The sequence below is a fragment of the Astatotilapia calliptera genome, chromosome 18 (genome assembly GCF_964374335.1).
Source record: "Astatotilapia calliptera chromosome 18, fAstCal68.1, whole genome shotgun sequence".
Taxonomy (NCBI): domain Eukaryota; kingdom Metazoa; phylum Chordata; class Actinopteri; order Cichliformes; family Cichlidae; genus Astatotilapia; species Astatotilapia calliptera.
The window spans coordinates 16,921,400-16,941,875 of NC_137439.1; the positions used below are offsets into that span (position 1 = coordinate 16,921,400).

Genomic DNA, 20,476 nt, shown 5'->3' on the forward strand with positions numbered 1-20,476 from the left:
GGGAAACAAAGGGAATTCCATCCTCATGAATATATTTTGTGTCAGATTTAAGATAAATGAGTCTGGATTTCACCTTCGTGGGGGGGATTTTCTTCTCTAAAAGGTAACTCCAAAAAATACCCATCACTGAGTGTTTTCCTGTCTGCAAGCTACATTGACAGGTTAGAGTACAGGTTACTGTAGAGTTCTATCTGCAGCACCACTGCAGTATTTCAACCTCTGCTACACATGTGCACCGCTGACCACCTACACTGCTTCTCCGACTCTAAGGACCCCAGAGACCACACCCCACTCCCCATTTCAGCACACAGTTCACTGGCCACTCCTGGATCCAACAGGATGGCTTTGTTTACTCGACAGGTGGGGGTGGGGACACCTCAAACTCTTCCCCCTGTTAAACTCCCTTCCTCCACCCAAACGTCATACACACACTCAAGTACAGCCTGAGTGTATGCAAGCGTTCAGTCACAGAAGAGTTGGGCTTCGGCTTTTCTGGATTTAATTTACTTTAAGACCAACAGTTAGGCAGGTAGCAACAAGCGCAGAGTCCCGCCCAGGGCATTGAACACCCAGCTTAACTGAAGCTGATCGGCACACCTACATTCCTGAAGCTTGACTGACTGACTGACTGCAGTGGAAGAAATGGACAAATACCACTTGACTCTGGAAAACAAATCAATAGGTATCCTTGGTAACGTGTCATGGGAGAATACAAACAGACAAGAGATTAACAAGTCTGACCTCAGCCCCTTCATGAGTCTCAATTTAACATGAAAATTAAAACAAAAGAAATGTTTTGCTGGTTCAAAAGTTGCGAATATATACATGACATGTGCAACTTGACATCGGGGGAAGTTATTAGGTTGTCACAGACGACTAATTAGGTCTCTTTGAAAAGGTGTGAAATTGGAGCTTGACGCACAAAACGCAGCAAATCACAGCCATTAATTCAGATAGTTACAAATATTTGCCTCTCTGCCTGCTCTTCCAGGCAACTGGACAAACACACTTCACTGTCAGAGTTAACCTTTAAACACAGCGCTTAAGTCGTTTGCTCCTCTCCCCATCATTACAGTATGTAAGCCCTCTTAATTTAGCATTGCGAGACTGCCAAATGCATCCCCATTACAGCCACTAACTGCTTTAATGCTACTTCTTTAAGCTGCGTCTCTGAGAGACCAATAAGCAGGCCTGGGTCAGGATAACACAGAGATAGCACGGGGACTGTGTTATGCCACAGCCGCCCCTCTGTAAAACAAACTGTTATCATGTGTTCTTTGCAGTCACTGGTGATTTCACTTCACCTACTTTTTGACTGAACTACAAAAACCTCAAAGAAGGCAAAGGAATTGCTGTGCATGTGCACACGAACTGAGGTTCACACATGAAAAACACTGGAGAAATAAAATACCCGAAATAGAAATTCCAAAAGGACTCTTTGGACTTTTTTTGAATGCCATCCAAACTCACAATTCCCCCACATGTTTTTCATTTGCTTGGCCTAAAAAAAGTGCACTTCCTTATTTCTCTCGAGCTGTAACTTTCTGTGCAGTGAGCAAGAGGGGGTATATAAAATGGAGCACTGAGCTGAGAAATAAATCAGCAGTCTTGCAGGTCTTACCTTGACCTTTGTGGGAGTCAATGCCTGCCAGAGTCTCTATGGTGACAGGCTGTGACTTATTATTCCCAGTCTGGGGATATTGACCACTGTCTTTGCTTTGGGACTGCTGAATTTCACTTTTGCCACTGCTTGGCTGGTCTTTCCTCCTGAAACGGTTTGCTATGAGCTGCCATATACTTTGTTCTTCCTGAACTGGTTTGGAAGTCAGTTTTGGTGGATGGAGAGGTACCTCCATTACCTTGACCTTCCCCCTGCTGTGATACTGAATGTACTGCATGCCTCCATCTTCCGTCTGATCACTGGAAGTTGAAATCTTTCTTCCTGTGAGGTACGAGAAGGGTTGAGGAGGCATCGTTGCCTCTTCAGCAGTACTTTTAGTCTGAGAGTACTCCTTTGACTCTACCCCAGGACCCAAATCCCTAGGACGAGTCCTCCTGATTCGCAGACTAAAACTCCGTCTTAAAGAGCTCAGTGTACTTCTTGAAGTATCAGATTTGTTGTTTTTGGGGGAAATTTTAGCATCTTTGTCATTTTGCTTTTCCTTGTTCTTCTCTTGAGAGGTTTTGCCAAACAGTTTCCGTCGTAAGCCTCCTTTGAAAAATCCCTCTCCTTCGCCACCTCTGTGGCTGCCACTCCTCTCGCTGTTTATCTCATCATCAGAGCCCCTCTTTTTTAGTTCCAGTACTGTCATACTGACGGGCCTGGGCTTCCAGCTCCTCTGGCGGACCCTAAGGTTCACCTCCGCAGGGCCTGATGGCCGTTGAGCCACAACAGGATTGAGGCCATCCACTGCTCTTAGCTCAGCCTTCCTGCTCCTGTGCTGGTGGCTGTCTAAACTTCCTGTCCATTTGCAGGATTCCTGGGCTTGGGGCTCTGGCAGAACTGCGACTGCGCCTGGAAGCATGCAAACGCTCCTGGGCCTTAGCAGCCGTCGTTCTTGTTCGGGCTGACGATCTCTTTGGACCTTGACCGGACCGTCATACATGCTCATCGTCCTTCTGCCGAGCAGGGCTTCATCCTGATGTGACCTTCGTAGCAGGGCCCAAGGCAGAGACCTTCTTCCTGGTGCACTGTCATGATTCCCATGAACAAGTCCTTTAGCCTGGATGGTGGCAGAGCACGATGTTGAGCTCTGAATGAGCTGCTCCTTGGCGTCTGGTTGAGCTGTTAGCTCTACCACTTCTCTGTGTTGTTGTAAGGAGTTTCCTGTGTATTTTGAAGGTGGTTTAAAAAACTTGTCTGTCTTCATTTTTCCCGCAATCACCTCCTCCAACTCCTCCTCATCCTCCTCCACCACTACCTCCTCTCTATGCCTCCCGGCGCTACTGAGGGAGAGCCACCTGCTGAGCTCGTGCTGTGCCTTGCCCAACCTCGGGCTTTTCTCCATTTGGACTATACAAGTCATTTCTCCATTTGGCTGACAATTCCCAACCAGGGTGTGAGTGACCTGGCCCATTTCCAGCTCTGACACCGGTGCATCTGTATGTGTTTCTTTCAAGATTACAGAGACTTGGTATACAGTTATCTCCTGCTGCTGCTGTTCTATAGCTGTACTCCTTGGGGTCACATCCACGTTCCCACTGCTAAGGAAAAGCATCACACTTCATTCAGACGGATTCACACAATCATCCTCATTAACACACTGAAACCAGTGTGTTACATTCTGCCAGAGAGTTGAGATTCAGCTCATGAAGTCCTTCATTTGAAGACTAAATTCCTCTGCCAGGTATAATCTTTCACCTTTGACATGAGGAAAGAAAAAAAAAAAACAACTTCAAACAAGTTAGTTCAAAGCCTCGCTGCCACCTGCATCCTCTGGCTCCTTTCCTCAGCAGAATCAAACAGGCATTTAGATGGTAGCTGCTTTTTGCTCCGCTCTATTCTACCTGTCTCGAGCAAGTAGATGCACAGAAGAAAAACAAAACTTTAACTGCTGATTTTGCAACAAAGGCATATCTGTAACAGACACAAAAGTTACAGCTCAAAAAAACTGAATCATCCTTCTTCTTTGGCAAGTTGCAAACTGCGAGCAATCCCTGTTGTTGGCGGTGCAGAGAAACCCCTTAATCTCTGAGCTCTTGCCATGTAGAGCATGAGGGAGTGTGTCTCTGTTTGAACTTTCAGCTGCCTTCCAACCCCCGGGACACATGGAAAACAAGGAGTGGATCCCAAGGACACTGAACACGCCCTCATGATTTCACCAGAGTTGCTAACAGCCCCCGGAGGTATAAACAGACAAAAGTGAACACACAGGATCGAGATAAGACTCTGCTGATTACACACTGATATATACAGACTACAAGCCACAAGAAACAGCCATAAGTGGGCATTTTATTTGGATTGACCAATGGTAGAAGAAAAGAATAAACTATAAACTTTCTCGTATTTATTTAGACACTTGACTGATTCACCTAAACACATCAGCTTTGGGGATACGCTGCTTAGGTTTTAAACACTTTTATGGGGACGCAGAAGTCAAAATGTCTCCCTCGCTCCAGGATCTATGAGAATACTAATGCAGCACAGCCACGGAGTAACATGGGAGTACCCACACAACCACACACCAACCTTCCAGTGGCTCCCACTATACAGCCTACACTCAATGGGAGAGCTTAACTTAATTCCAAGATTGGCTGACAGCTATTTTTGTTGAGGAACTTGTTCTTTTTAAAGCACTAATGGTTACCATGGCAGAAAGCAGTACATTGGACATTATGTAAAATGGCATTCTCTGAATCTAAACATAATTACACATTCACTGCGTGGGCAGTCCTGCATCTAACTTCATTGAGAAAATTAGCACATTGAGCTACTGAGAATGCTGGCATTCGATTAAATGCAGAGAATAAAAAGACTGAGCAGCCTTACGTGGCCTATTCAATCTTCTGGTGCATTAGTGCAGCGTAATGGGCAGAGCTCATTTAGACAGCCATGCACCACAAAGAATCAAGGCAGATTTTACCCCCACAACTCTGCAGCACCCAGTGTGGTTAAGACTGGAACACTGCCCCTTTGTGGTCAACAAGAGAAAGCACACTGGAAGGGAAAATGTTCACTGGGCATGTACTGTTATCGGCTGGATAACCATTCAAAGCTGGTGTGATTTGCCTGGACAAAAAACATATATCTAAAACAGATGCATAATCAGAAGTTAACAACACTGCTTATGAGGAAAGAAGAATAACAACAACAACAACAACAAGTGGCCATTCCTTGAGTGCATCACTGTGGGGAAACCAGAATAACCGGGAGGCAGAAAGTTACAGCCCAACTGCTGCAGTTTGTGCCAAACGCTAAATCTCAACAGCATTTGACTTGAACTGATTTTGTTTTTTCGTAACGTCTCCCTAAAGTCCTCCAATTGCTATTGCCGTTGTGTGCCATCTACAGTACGTGTGATATTCCTGATATTTGAAGTGTTTCTTGGCACATTTCTTTCTCCCTTATGTCTCTTTATCAACTGACTCAGCGGTGTTAGAATGAAAACAATCAAAAGCATTTTAGATATTGTTACAGGAAACTCTAACCAAGCGCGTGCACCGTCAGAAAAATCTGAAGTGAGCAAGTACAGCAGCAAAGTTGAATCCCATATCAGGCTGTCAGAGGTTGTAATTTCGGCCTTTACCTGTGTCTAGGAAGCAGGGGTTTGAAAGGATGTGGGTCTCATCGTCGAGTAAACGGTCCTTTTCACTCCACTGGATCTCGTGCCGGTCTCGAGTTTGCTTGCGACTCCCGAAGCACATCAACATATTCTAGCTATAACCTCAGAGGCACTTTTCCGTGATATAACCAAAAAGAAACAAAGATATTTAGGTGCCTGAATCCACGTTCAGATTATTGATCATCTTTGATTCATTGCGCCACTCCCGGGTTTTTATCTTCCTTTGCTTCTTTCAGACATTTCTGTTGACATCTGCAGCTCAGTTAGTCCCCAGTTTTTTTCTGTCCAGCATAGAAACCAAAAAAAAACCTATTTTGTCATTTCTGGCACGCACTCCATGCCAGCCTGATATTGTGGTAACAAGCAGAAGCCGGAGCGGCTAATGGACAGTCCGAGGAGGCGGCCCAGAAAGGCCATGTGGTATCGCTCCCTTTGAGTCCTTTCCTTAATGCAGGTGTTGGTTAGCAGGGTCCTACATAGGAAGTCCTGATAGGATTAAAGTTAATCCACTATCCTGTTGTCTTTGTTGTGGTCCGGTCCAAAGGAAACCTGTGCTGCGGTAAATCCTGGCATTTCAAAGTGCTGACCAGGTAACAGAGCCTCTCTTGTGTTTAACCCTGTCCTGCAGCTAAATATTTCTCCGTCTTGAAACTGTATCTTGATGGAAGGTGGAGGGAAAACCTTTTCTGAAAAACTGGATTGGCATGTTCTGAGGTTTCAGAATTACCCTCTGCGTCTGTATTTCCCTGTGTGTATGTGTACACATCTGCCTGATTGTAAGCGGAGGTCATACTGTGTGTGTTGACCGTTTATCTCATTTCTGTGCGTCACATTGTCAAACACAGGCGTAGCTGTTTTGCCAACACCCCGACCTGAGTTTCTCTTTCAATTTTTCTTAGGCTACATTCCTTAGTCGTTCAGCAACAGAAAGGTATGCTCTGTACTTTTGGAAGACAATTTTCTCGCCATGCGATTATTATCTCACCTATAAGCTACGTTTGGAATCTTTCTTTGTCAGGTTAACATCCCAAAAAACCCCTTTGGTACTTTTCCAGCATCCCATAAGACGACATTATATTTTAAATGTGTCACAAATACAGCGTGCACATCATCTCTACAGTACTTTCATTTTTGTTATTATGGCGGCATCAGAATTGAATTCAAAGCAGGCATCATTATAAAATTTGACTGGACAATCTCGTCAAATCCCTAATTAGACTGCCTGTTGGGGTTTTCGCCTTCACTTTCTAATCGAATTCAATCAAGGCTTTTGCCAGTCAGCAGTATTTCTCTTCATATTAGATCATTTGACACAATATACCACATTTCCAGTGGGGGGCAGTCACGTCGCTAAGGAATTGCATCCTAATTATAACATTATATCAGTTACATTAAAGTAACAAAGTACTTCATAACACAAAGAAAACTTTCAAAACTAAGAAGCTTCACTCAGACTGGTCTCTGTGGCCCTGTAAGCCCGGGGTAACTAAGAGGCTGAATTGGGAAGGCCTTTTTTTTTTTTTTTTTTACAGCAACATCACTTATCTGGAAGACTCAAGCAGTTTCGGGGCTTGTGATGATGTCTGGATAACCATTAGCTGGAAACACACACAGACTCACACACACATAACGGAAATGTCTCAACAGCAGACATAGCAGACAGTCAGAACTAGTGTGTTTATATAAGACGCAGACACTATGTGCGACAAACACTGGTGCTGTCTAGCAGATTGCATGATGCATTCAAGCCACATGAGTAAAGCTTACTAACTCCTCGTCAGTATTAGAACATGAGTCAGTGTGAGGAAGACGGCCGCGTACATATGTAAACTCCTTGGCGGAGATGGTTTGCTTCCTCCGGCAAACAGGGTGACAGGAAGAGAGACTGAAGGCGGCCTCCCGACTTATTATAATTAGCACTCGGCAGGTAGCAGGCTGTAGCCCAACTCTTCTCGAATATGGTTTTTTGCTGACCTCATTCACACATCAGCACAGCTCAAGCCTCAGGCATCCGGTATTCTCCAGCATTACGTATGAGGGGAGAAAGGAGAAAAAAAAACAAAACTCCAGTGTTGTTTGCTTTCTAAAAAACACAAATACATTTATTCAGAACTTTTCAAACTGAGCTCTGTGTGACAAATTGGTGGCAAAGTTTGCCACAGTGACTAACAAGCTTTAATGAGAACAGAAATGTTCATGACTTTTCATAGGTGTTGATGTCACGCTTTAAATATAGCCTCGTGTGAACATGTGAATGTAATATATTGCTCAGGAAGCGCAGCATGGAGAAACAGGAGAAAATTACTCAGAGCTATCAGAAATACCCCTTGATTGAAGAGATGTTTGCCCTCACTGGAGAGAGTCAGGTACTGTGATTATCATCATCATCATCATCATCATCATCATCACAGACGAAACACAGGAGCTCGGGATTGCTAATTGACCTCATGCAAGACTGCCTGAGGCTCTAATAACAAAGGAATCCTGGTGGCATCTTCTGGATTTCCAAAAAATGCAAGAAAAAGTGCTGTGCTCTTTTGATAGAGAAAAGGGAGAAGGTTGGGGTGTAGTTTGGGTTAATACAAAAAACAATTCTCAGAGCACTCGTCAGAATAACGCCATCACCGGACACTTTATTAGGTACACCTCACAAATAGGGAGGACTCCTGTTTTGCCTTCAGAACTGCTTTAATTCTTCATGGCATAAATCCTGGAAACACTCGTCAGACATTCTGATCATATCAACATGATAGCTTCCCACAGTTGCTTCAGATTTGTCAGTTGTACATCCCTAAGATGCTCCATTGGCTTGAGATCTGATGTCTGTGGAGGCCATTTGAGTACATCGAACTCATCGTTATGTTTAAGAAACTTGTTTGAGATCATTCGAGTTTTGTGACACTGCGTGTTATCCTGACCAGAAGCAGCCATGAGAAAATGGGTACACTGTGGTCATAAAGGGATGGACATGATCAGCAACAATACTCAGGTAGACTGTGGTGGTGAAAAGATGCTTATTTGGTACTAAGGGGCCAAAAGTGCACCAGGAGAATATCCCCACACCATTACACCACCAGCCTGAACCATTGATACAAAGCAGGATGGATCCATGCTTTCATGCTATTTAATTCTGACCCCACCATCTGAATGACACAATGAGATCCATCAGGCCAAACAACAAATTTGTAATCTGTCATTTTCCAATTTTGGTGAGCTCATGTAAACTGCTGCCTCGGTTTCCTATTCTTTGCTGACAGAAGTGGAACCCGTGTGGCTTCCTTCAAGATCTTAGTGATAACTGTATTCAAATCAGCTTAGCTGAAGCTTTAGCATTTAAACGTAACGTGCTGCCAGTTGACCTGGTTCAGAAAAAAGAAAAAAAAGACTGAACATGGCAAGACTGGTTGGAACAGTTTCCAAGCGACCACTTGTTTTAAAAAATATAAGGCTGAACAAGGATTTATTAAAACATGGGAAACTTAAGGTTGATAACACCAATTTTAATCTTTAATAAAATTGGATGATTGCATTTTAAACTATGTAGCTCCTTAAGCGTATACACAGGGCAGACAAAGCATGTAAACCTGAACTGAACTCTGTGCCTGTAAGGTGAATCTTCTGTAATATTACAGAAGCAGAAACCAGAAATCAGTACATAGTGACTGAAGTCAATTGTCTTTAAATTCCCTGGCTGACTCTCAAGTAAACCAACCCATTAATTGTCTGCGTTTAAAATCTGGGCTTTACCTCAGTGATCATGAAAACAAGATTTTAGCTGGCAAGAATGTGTCAGTAAAAACAAGCAATTTTGTTGGTTTTAACCTGGAGCTTTAGGTGGAGATGAGAAATGAAAACAGGTTCCAAATTGCCCAATCCTTCAAAATTATGTCCTTCCAAGCTTATCAGCGCCGTTAATCATCACTGGCATGATTTCCAGACAGTTGCATATTGCAAAATAATGATGCCAAACTCATAGCAGTCAGTTTTCACACAGCTGCACGTCTTTCTTTCTACTGTTTCCACGCTGTATTTAGATCTAGAGATAATAACAGTTGTGCTAACACTAAAAAAAACCCTCTGTAGACCCAATTTTGCTCTACACAGACCAGGAGTCAGTAGGGCAACTGGGGGAGAAAATGGGAACTATATCAGTAACATCTCACATATATAACCTTTACTGGCTATGCAAAACTCACTACTATATGAGATTTACAGAGCAATCAAATAATCTGGAAAGCAATCAGGAGATAATACAGCCTTGAGATCACAGGAATCAGTATCCAGGGAAGGTATGGGGGGATTTATTCAAGCATGAGTGAAAATGAAAACCAGTAATCATAGTGTAACTGTTATTTTTAAGATTGCTTCGGTGCATGCTCTCACATTCTTTTAATGCAACAGATCTTTTTAATACAGAAGTATTTCCTGACTGATTATGCCACTCTTGCACAAGGACAAGTAAGCGAAACCGAAAAATTAAATGAAAAAAAATCTGTCCCTCGAATTAATTATTGCCTTAACAGTCTTAAGGGGGAATTATTCTGGAGTGTGAATATTCAGGTCTCTGTGTGGCACATTCAGCACTCGGTGGCTTCCCTCAAAAACCACAAATAAGATCTGCAAATCCTCAACAAACATCTGCAGAACATCTAATAAAACCTACACAGAAACACAGATGAATACTGCATACAGCTCAGGACTAAAACAACGTGTTCCTCCCCTAAAAAAATATTGTGCAACAGTATTTATTCCCAAGCAAGAATCAGCCACGGACACAATGTAAACAAACAGTTTGAGAGGGATATAAGCCGATCTGTGCACGTAAAAACACACAAACCTCCGGGCACAAGAAAAAAAACATATATATATATATATATGCAAACAAGCGCTTCGCCCAGGTGATTACACAGTGCTGCTAATTACACAATGACCTGCCAATTTTGAAAAAGACATAAATTTACCAGACCACTTTCACCACACCACTCCTCTTTTCCCCACATCGATGCTGAATTAATATCTGCAAATGAATTAAGTCAAGAGAATCACACACAGAAGGGGCTACAGACAGCAAGGAAAGTTTATGATAATTATGCTTGCAGTAGTGGTATTGAGCGTGGGTGGAGAGCTTTTTAAAATTCAGCTGCACTAGCGACGAGCATACGTCACCATTGCTCCACTGCAGAGAAAATGATAGGTTCGAGGACGTCTGTGGGAGGCTGTGAAAAAATTCCAGACGCTTCTGTCTCTAAAATTCAGGTTTTGAGAGCGAGCGCTTGTGCGTTTGTATAGCGTGTGTGTGAGAGAACGACGGAGACAGAGAATGCAACAAGATTGAATGGGGGAGAGAGGGACAGTGACAAGAGTGTGTATTAGTTGCGTAACCTAAGCTGTATAAGCCCTAATTAAAATGTTTGACATCCAAGCTGCTCACTGCTAATTTTCTTGTTCCCTTTGACAGAAAATAAAACAGTACCAGGGATCAGTGTTTGTTTGCTGTGTGTTTATGTTTTGTATCTGCAAGTCTACTGTATGTGCATGGGGGCATGAATAGGCGGGAGACTTGACTTTTTGAGTTTCGTGTCATGTAATCATCACAGCCGCCCCTGCCAGCTAACATACTACTGGCCATGTGATGCCACAGGGAGTAATTCACTGTGCAGAAAAGATGAGGTTTGCACACTTGGCAGAAGAGAATGAAACAAGTGCGTGCAGGAAAGGTCAGCCTGGAATTCACTAACTGGGCATGAGCAGGGAAACACGGAGGCAACATACTGGTTTGCAGAAGATGACAAAATGACCACTAAGAAGACGTAGGAGGAAGCTGTAGAGAGATGCACATTTTTTGTTGTTTTTTGTTGTTTTGTTTTTTACAGGCAGATCTGTGTGGGCTGGTGGCTCCCAGTCCTCCTCCTCTCCACATTAGTTTGCAAACCCCCGCTTACTTCTGGTATCATCTTTTCATACTTGCCTTCGAACTTGCTTTTATCTAATAGCTTTGATGTGCTATTGCACATATTGTGTAATCTTTATTGAAATGTGCAAGCAGCAGCAATATAAGCATTATTTGGAGTGTTATTACATAAAGGCGATCCTCAATGATCTTTTTTGCGAAGCTGATAAGAGATATGCTCGCTTTTAGTGAATTAATCCACTCAAAATAGCGAGCCGCGATGGCTAGGATGTGCAATAATTCGCTGACATCTGTGTGAGCTAAACTGTTGCTTAATAAAAAAGAGGTCAGAGGTAGGGCACGGTTTGTGAGAAGCAATTTAAACAGAAAGAAATCCTTTTAATCAAGCTGTGTGGTCTTTTTTTTAAACTTGGAGTTGGACTATATTTGGATCATCACTGGATCATCTTTTCCCTCAGTTTTTTTTTTTCTTTTTCTACTAGCAGCAAAATGTAATTTGTCATGCACCATCTGGCTTTCAGCTTCATTCTTGTATCTCACTGGCATCCTGTTGCAGCAACCCTGCAGTTGGAAAAATAAATGGAGCAGCCAATCGCAGCTGTCATCTTGCTAAAGCACAGTAAAGCAACTCGAAACTATTAGGAGACTTTTACTTTAGTTCCGATTGCAATATAACTGTTTTCTTTATCTTTCCATCTTCACAAGCTAGTAATTGTGCAAAATACGTAAGTGGGCCATATTTCTTTCTGCTGCATTACCACAGAATCTACAGTATATTGTCTGATTCTGTCGAGTCTTTTCACTCCTTTTCAAGGTTTTTCTTCCTGTGCTGTTCCAAAAAGAGGGCCAAGAATAGCGACACATTCGGGCACAAGCTCCCATGTAATTTCCCACGCCTTTTGTCTCCGTTCCTGTGCCGCCCATGCATGCTGAAACAATAAGCTGGGAGCTTCGTTATGAAGCTGACAACAGCGCCTTTAAAAAACATAATTAATTAAAAAAAAACCCAACAACAACCAAGAAGTCAGGAGGGATACAATCATACCTACAAGTGACCCGTCCTCATGCACGCCTGTGAAGCAGCTAATAGGGGCATTTATTTGTTTTGAATTGAGTTCATGAACCCCAGGTTTGCAAAATAAAAGCTGCATGTGAATAGATTCGGTGCTGCTGGCTTACAGCATACAGTTACGCAATTTGTTTTCAACAAATAACGGCTCCAGAATTCTGACGCACCGTCGATTTCTGCATTCAGTGTGGGATTAATTGTTGTTATGTTCGCCTAACTAGCATATCTGTGACTGATGAGAATCTCATATCTTCAGCCCGTGGAAAAGCCATGGGAGACAAACTTCTACAGGTGACTGAAAATTAATTCCCACTCCAGCGGCTCCAGTTTAATGGCACTCAGTCGCGTGAACGCCATTGTAACATGCTTACTAACATCCATCAAAGGCAGATTGTGGGTTTTCCAGAAAACATTCACTTACAATATCTAGATATAAAAAAACCCCACCAAACTGACAGATAACGACTCCCATTCTGCAACTTCCACAGGCCCGGCGTCTCTCCAAGGCATCAAAAGTGGCACTTTAGCATGAAATTGAATAACCTGAAAGTCATTTACAGTAAACGTTTTGAACCTCTATCAGAAATGACAGACATTCAGTATTCTGGAGGAGAACGCGTCCTCACCCAGACAGCCAGACACAGAGGCTTAGTTCCAGCTCAGCTGCTATCTACAGGGGCTGAATGACAAAGAAGTTGAGGACACCAGTGAAAACATCTGTATCGTACTTGGTGAAGTTTCGTGACAGCTCTATTAGTGCAAGTCAATATGGAGCTGTGCATCTCCTTGTGACATTTTTAGGTCCCCTTAACATAATGGCCTATCACCCTGTCCCCGACAGGTACACTGAAGGAGGAAACACTTCGCTGTGCTATTTGCTTCTGTCCAGCATGGTGTGGGCACGAGCAGCAGGCCGAAATGAATCACAAAACCTGACCTGATTAGACTTGACATGGAGACACTGAGTAATGGTGCCCAAACAGTGTTTCCTGCAATTTGGCTCTCCAAAAAACTGAGGCCTGCTGGAGGGCTTTTGTTACAATGTAAGCCAAATCTGAAAATGGCAGGAGAGTAATGGACTAGCTAGGACACGCACAACGGCTTTGCTTAATCACGGAAACAACGGTAATATGTCGCACACACATAAGCTCAGCACTTTCCCCCCCGTTTGTCAACTTCTGACGGTTCTCATGACCGCAGAGAGCTCGATGCGAAGCTTCTGTGCCTCCATCTGATATTTTACCGCAGCGCCTTTGTCGGGTATTGACACAGACGAGGTGGAACAAAAACACGTAAAAGCTTGAACGAGAGACCTTTTAAAAATCACCGTCAAATCAGCGAAACAGAAAGTGCACAGAAGCAGCACTGATCAGTTTTTTTATTACTTTGATTTTTTGGGGGGGGATTTTCTTTTTAAGAGGGGCAAAAGGCTTGTGAGATATCATGTGAACAGACCTGCGGGCAAAATATAAAATGTACTTGGAATTTATATTAACTGATCACACTTCTTCGGGCTTACATCCAAACCACAGATTGGATTCTTTAAAATGCTGACAAGTGGTCTTTATTAGACATGGGGGACTTCTCTCTTCTGGATGTGTCACAATCTAGTCAGTTTAATGGAGGAACATACTGTAGCTGCTGTACCAAAGAGATTAATTTAATAACTTCTGCACTTCTGTGGAGAGTGTCCAGGCAGACAGCTGCCACAGAAGTACAGTTGAGACCTTGAAACATCCATGGGAATGATGCAGTCATCATCTCTCCGCTTTCACTGCTGAGACGTCAACATCGTGTTCTTCGCCAAGCCAGACTGCTACTGACGTTAGGCGTAGCCTGCCCTAATATCAGTAACTGAGCCATTTGCTGAAAATTTTAGCGCCCTCTCACCTGTAACAAATTATTAAAAGCCAAGAAAATTGCATCTAAATTGCAATAAATGGCCATTTAATGAGCAAGAGTGAACAATGTTGCACTTGAGATGCCGATCTAACCCGTTTTAAACATTTCATTTTCCAGAGTCCTCTTGAATCCATTTAACAGAAAGCACCTTGTATGCAGAGCATGTACAGTGTGCATTATTATTCAACACTATGGCCTCATTGAGATTTGAAGTGTCATAACCTCCTACACCTCCAATCCATGCTAACTTTTCAGCAATTGATTTTTTTTTCCTTGCCACTAAGGTTTAATGTGTTTCGATATGATAAACACACTGCCACACATACACACTCCACACGCACACCACATCTTCCTTTCTGTACTCCAAAGTGAAATAAGCAGGCTAATGAGCTGTGAATTTTAGGTTTAGGCTACAGGAACACAATCCTCAGCAGCAGAAATGACACAAGAATGTGATCTCCTTCTGGTTCTTCTCCACCTCCTCCTCCTCTCTCCTTCTGCATCTCTTCATCCTTAACTCAGTCCTATCCGCCCACAATCCTCCATCCCCCTCTTGTGCTTGCTGAACACTGCATCAGCAGAGTCCCTAGCAGAAGGGAGACCTGTTCTTTAACTGGACCATTACAAATACCTGCTACCTCAAACCCTCCAAGATGCATCAGCCTCATCCGCACTTCTGGGAAGATGCAGCTCTTTAATGCGATTCTCTGTTATGCAATCCTGCGTGATAAATAACTGCAGACACTCTGAGATTAATGAAATTCAGGGGAAGCCCCCCCACACCACCCCACACACACACAGCCTGATCTCCAGTATTAGCAGAAGATGACGGCTCTGCTATTTTTACTCAGGCATCTCCATAGGTAGTTTCTGAGGTCACATGGCGGCCCACCCCTAGGAGAAGCACACTGCTGCAGTGCACTATTTCTGGGCTCCCAGCAGGAAGAATCAGGTATGAGAGAAACCTGCTGAAAGGTGCCATAGCACACCACTGTTTCAGGGCCGATGATGGAAAGCTACCACATGGTGCAAAAAAATAACAGAGATCCCAAGCCTCATTCCCTTCCTGTCTTACCTCTGCAGCAACAAAGGCAGTTTAAACAGTTGGGAGTCAAGGTCAGTGCTTGGGGATCAAAAGGTAAAGGCGCGTGAAGCCTGCTGTCGCTTTTCTCTGATAGGCCCTTTTGTCTGTACTGAGTCTGAACCGACTGCCTGGTCACTGCTGGTGCATGCCAATGAGATGAGCACAGCCGCAGTGTCAGGTTTTGCGCCTCTTCAGAGTGACAGCTGCAGGATGGCTGGCATATCGCTCGCTTTTGCCTCATCTACAGTTTTGTTGTAAAGACACAGGGCTGGTAACGTTCAGAGAGCTGGTGAAGCTGGTCAGGAATAACAATAGAAAAGGAGAGAAGGCAGCGAACTACTGAGTAGATGTGTATTGTGACAGATATCAAAAACAGTGTGGTTTACTGTTAAATGCTAACCATTACTTCAGTCATATGCTATGCTTTTTGGGGGGGGGGGTTGTCACTGACTTCCTGTCCCTTTGGCTTGTGGCCACTTAAAAAGAAGGTATGGCTAATTGCAAAACCTTGTGACCAGTTGCTGTGTAGCAGTTGTGACCAGCTCAACAACTGTTTGTCCCCATGCTGCCAATCACATCTGAGCCTAAAATTGTGTAACTTAATTTTAGGCCACGATTCTTGTATAAGATATATGCTTGTACAAGTTTTCGAATAGAAAGCCTTGATTGTTTGAGTCAGTAACAGATTCTGTGACCCACTGTGGATAAATTGAGTGCAAAAAGTCTGTTTCTTTCTTTCAGGCAAATTCCTGTCAAAGATATAAGCAAACTAAAAAGCATGCAGTCTTGGAATTTAGGACATTTGAGGAAATGATGCAACAGGAAAGAAAACATACTCAAAATTAAATGAGCTCCACTGAAATTATTATAAGCTACAACACAAAAAACTGGGTTTCCCAAGGAGTGTGTAACAAACAAGTCCACATCCTTTGATGTTCTTCCTTTGTGTTGGTATGTAGTCAGGCACGCTGACGCAGACTACCTAATGGAAAGAGCGCCATCAAACAGATGATTAAAGCACCTGAAAGCCAATAAAACTGCTGACGCTCTAATAGAAAACAAGCTGAAAGCGTGCATTTTCATATCAGTTGTGGCAAGTGAATGAGAAGAACGATGGTTTCCATTAACTGATGTGCATTTCATTGATGATCGGTAGGAACCACGCGGCCCTCAGCGTATTTCATCATTATCCAACCTCCCAGTGAACATCTACATGCATGCATGCAGGTGACATCACTGCTTTCATCTTGCACTGCCATCGGGTGATTATCTCCACGCTGCTGCTGTCAAAATGAATGATTATTTTAGTGATGGTCATTTTTATGTGCTACACCAAGGCACGGGGTGATCAGAGAGATTTAAAATTGATTTTATTGTTATGCATAAATTCAAGAAGTGATGATCTTGTGGGTTCACAGCGGCCGATATGAGTTTTCTCATGAATCACCCTGACACAGTCCGCTGCAGTCGCAAATTAAATTCCATCTATTCAAAGAATTATCTTGGTGTCCGGCGTGGAAATTATAAAAAACAAAGATACACAGTGCAATTAACGTAAATGAAAATCAGAATGGTGCGTATATGTGTGTGTGTTTGTGTGTGTGTGTGTGTGTGTGTGAGGGAATCAGCAGCACAGAAAATATTTACATGAACCAAGAAACTGTATATGGCGTCGATCTCTATGGCGCTCGAATGGCAAATCATCATCATCCTGTGTAAACTGTCTAAGGAGGTAAATACATGTTTGCACATGAAATACTTGACAGATAAGCAGCTGCTCTCGGGATTCAGTCTCATTTGTGCTGGCTTTCACTTTCTCTGTGCTAAGTAGACTTTGCTTTCAAAGCACACACTGAAAAAGTCATGACACACGCACATTCGGCATGAAACAAACACCACAGAGAATGCATTACTTGCACAGAGGCCGTACTTGCCGGCATCCTGTGGGGCACTGACCGCAAATAAACTCTCTTGACTATTCTGAAGTCTATTCTATTAATAAAAATATGTGGGAGAAGCGCTGCTAATTATCCTCTTTACATATAAACAGCTGCTCAGTGCACTGTAATCCTATCGGTGTGTCCATATCTCCTAATGGTCCGGCAATGACTCATGCTAGAACACATCTACGGCTTATCCATCTATCAAAGTATTCATGAACCTCACTTTACTTGCATGTCAGGCGCCTTTATACATGTTAGGACTCGGATACTCTGACTTATTTTATGCCTTATCATCAGAGGAGACGGTCACATGATTCAGAGCTGCTGTGAAGACCATCAGCGGTGCAATGCCGTGAATGCTGTGAAGATGTAATGATGTTTTAATTGATTTCTTCACTCTGTCTGTCCCTATATGCCTTCTGACTTCTCAATGAGCATCTCAGCCATCAAAATGCAGGGCGGCTTGAGGCAAAGTCAGCACAGTCATTTAAAGCTCCTGTCATAAATGCTGAATTACCAGAGAAAATGGCTGAAAAACTTCCGGATCCGGAAAATTCCAGATTCCAGAATATTAAAAGGTTGGAAAAGGATGTTCCCATTCATTCAACCAACCAAACCTACATGGTAAAAAAGGCAATTTAGCCAGACGAGTGATAAAGGGAATTATTGTAACAGACTCTTCTTTTTTTTTCTTTTTTCTTTTTTTTTTTTGAGGAGGGTACTCCATCGCCTGCTAGATCCAGAGATAATAACCCGAACACAATAATGCCTTTGCACTGCCTCTGGAGAAGGGACAGCTGCAGAGTAAATAAATGGCTAATCTGACTTTAGCCAACGACTGAGCGCAGCCTTGACACAATAAACGAAAGAGATTGATGTCAATCCCAACATAAGCTCTGCCCACTTAGTGCAGGGCACAACACAACAGACACCCTCATTTTCTGCAAACCCCCCACCCCGGTGCTGGTGGGTAATACTGCTTGTTGCAGTGATTCTGCTGCAGTCTGGCTTCACTTTGTCCTTTATTTCTCTGTGAGATGAAATGTGAAAAGAGAGCTTTCACACCAAAGGTCAAAACCTGCCTCAGTTGTTGTGTATGTGGTGACAGAGCCTCACCACAGGGGGCCACTGTTGCTATATAAAAACCAAATACACTAGACAGACTATAATAAAAAATATATATATATTTAAAGGCCCTTTTAACCCAGAGTGACAGGAGATACAGAAAGAAACAAAGATGACCTCTGACACACATGGCATATTTTTTACTGCATGTGTGTATTAGGGTAAACCCATCTGAATCTACCTAAAAGAAATTCCAGATTCCTGTGCAGCTACTATATTACACATGCATGGGTGAGATATGTTAAATGTGTCCACACAAGAGTGAAATCTGCCAGGTCGCGCTGACTGTGGACAATCCACCACCAGTGTGCACTGAGAGGTTGGAAGACGGATATTACATAAGGAGCTCATCAGTGGGGTAGTGGCCCACGCACAATGCATCCTCAGTGGAATCTCTCACTGTTGATCAGCCTCTCACTCAAAGTAAGAACAAAATGGCTGAGGTGACAGCCTGAGGGGGAAAAAACAGTGCAGAGGCTAGAAATTCATGTGAATAATTAGCTCCTAAAAAGAGGCTACTTAATGCAAATGACCTGGGCGGCTGTATGATTGAGGAGAAATGGCTGCTGACATCCCCATAAGCTAAATGTATTTATACAGACGAGATGCTATCAGGAGGGAATACTAATTAGGCTCTTACTGCAAACAAAAACAACACTTATGCACTGGAATAACAAATATATACCCGTGAAAATAGCTGTTTATTTCATGCTAAACCACTACCTGTCTTATAGCTAAGGGTATCATTTTGCAACACAACTGTAAATAAACACCAGAGTGGGGGTCAGTGGAGTCCTCGCTGCGGTTAGAGCGCACAGTAATGTGCAAACCACAAGACCTCTGACCTTTAATAGGGAGCTTTGAATTTCTATTCAGTGGTTTTTGCTGGAAACACTGCTGCATGCCTAGGTTGTCAACACTGAAAGTGGTGAGACTACTGCAAGGCAATTCAAGGCTGATTATTCTCCAGTGTGAGGATTTGTTGTTTTCATTGTCTCACTTTACAGTAAACCAGAGCTGCAAATATTAGCTGATTACATAGCTTTTCAAACAATAGAAGACTCATTAGCTTTGCCATATGTGTGTAATGTGTTGCCTTTGCTGCAAGTAGGTGATGATCTGATGCTTTTGTATGTCATCTCTGAAGAGGTTTTAGATCACAGGACTTCATTGGAGATCAATAGGTTTCAATATTGCCAGGATAATCTTGACATTAGTTTGGAATATGGACCAGTAATCAAAAAATAAATAAGCATTTCTTATTCTGTTTTCTAGCTCAAGCTCATGACTAAAAAGTCTGATGTTAAGAGGCGCAGTACGTGACTTTTTAAAGCTGCATCCAGAGAACGCGGCAATCAAAAAAAATCGAGGGGAGGGAGTCCCCATGACTGTGCCATTTTCACAAACAGCTGTTGTGGGATACAAAGGCAAAGGTGTGGACTCCCAGGATGCCGCGCTGCCGTGACCCTCCTCATTTCGCTGCAGATGGACGCGGGTAGACACCACTGTCAGATGATGAGCTCTGCTTTAAGCCCCCGTGCTGCATGTGCTGTGTGCCAATCGGCTGCCTCCGCTCTCGCCGGCCCACAAACCCCTATTGACTCCACGCCCACTTGCCCATCCATCGCACAGGCAACCAGTTGCCTAGGCAACCTCAAAGCCCTCGTGCCTGTTTAAGTGTCAAGACAAATTCTGTTTTACATTTTACTTGCACAACACTTCATTTTTCATTCATCCGTTCATTCATGATTTTATTTCCACATCTGCCTGTCGCTTTTTGTAAGCAAAACCTGGTGCTCAGACTTTAACCCCACAGCATCCTGATAAAAGTGAAGAGAATTTTTGAAACAGCCAATTAGATGCTGACTTATATCAGTCATGAGATGATAAGAACTAAAAAAAAAGTGGCAGCCTTTAGTCTTTACAAAGTAGGCCATGAGCAGCGAAAAAAAATGATTAAGATCATCTTCAAATAGCTCAGATGGATGAGTATAATCTGAATTCCAATTACTATGTGCTTGTTTCCATCAAAGCAATTATTATATGTGCAAAAATGAAGCTGGAGTGAAACACAGCCAAAGTCATGATCAAAATCAATTATCAAACAAAAACAACTAAGCAGGCAGATATTGGCATAATTGCAGTTACATAACAGGAGTC

General features: G+C 43.0%; 1 protein-coding gene across 3 annotated transcripts in view; it reads right to left on the reverse strand.

The window, feature by feature from the left end:
- Positions 1-20,476, reverse strand: part of agap3 (ArfGAP with GTPase domain, ankyrin repeat and PH domain 3) — a 115,927-nt gene that overhangs the window by 67,564 nt on the left and 27,887 nt on the right. The window contains exon 1 of one of the 3 annotated variants that reach the window (XM_080293157.1): positions 5,247-6,040. The exons of 1 other annotated variant lie outside the window; for it this stretch is intronic. In XM_080293157.1, coding sequence (XP_080149283.1) covers positions 5,247-5,370 — 124 coding nt within the window. In that variant the 5' untranslated portion in view covers positions 5,371-6,040. Of the gene's footprint in view, positions 1-1,621; positions 3,819-5,246; positions 6,041-20,476 lie in introns of those variants that run through there. One more of the 3 variants, XM_026149889.2, reaches the window with a different exon arrangement.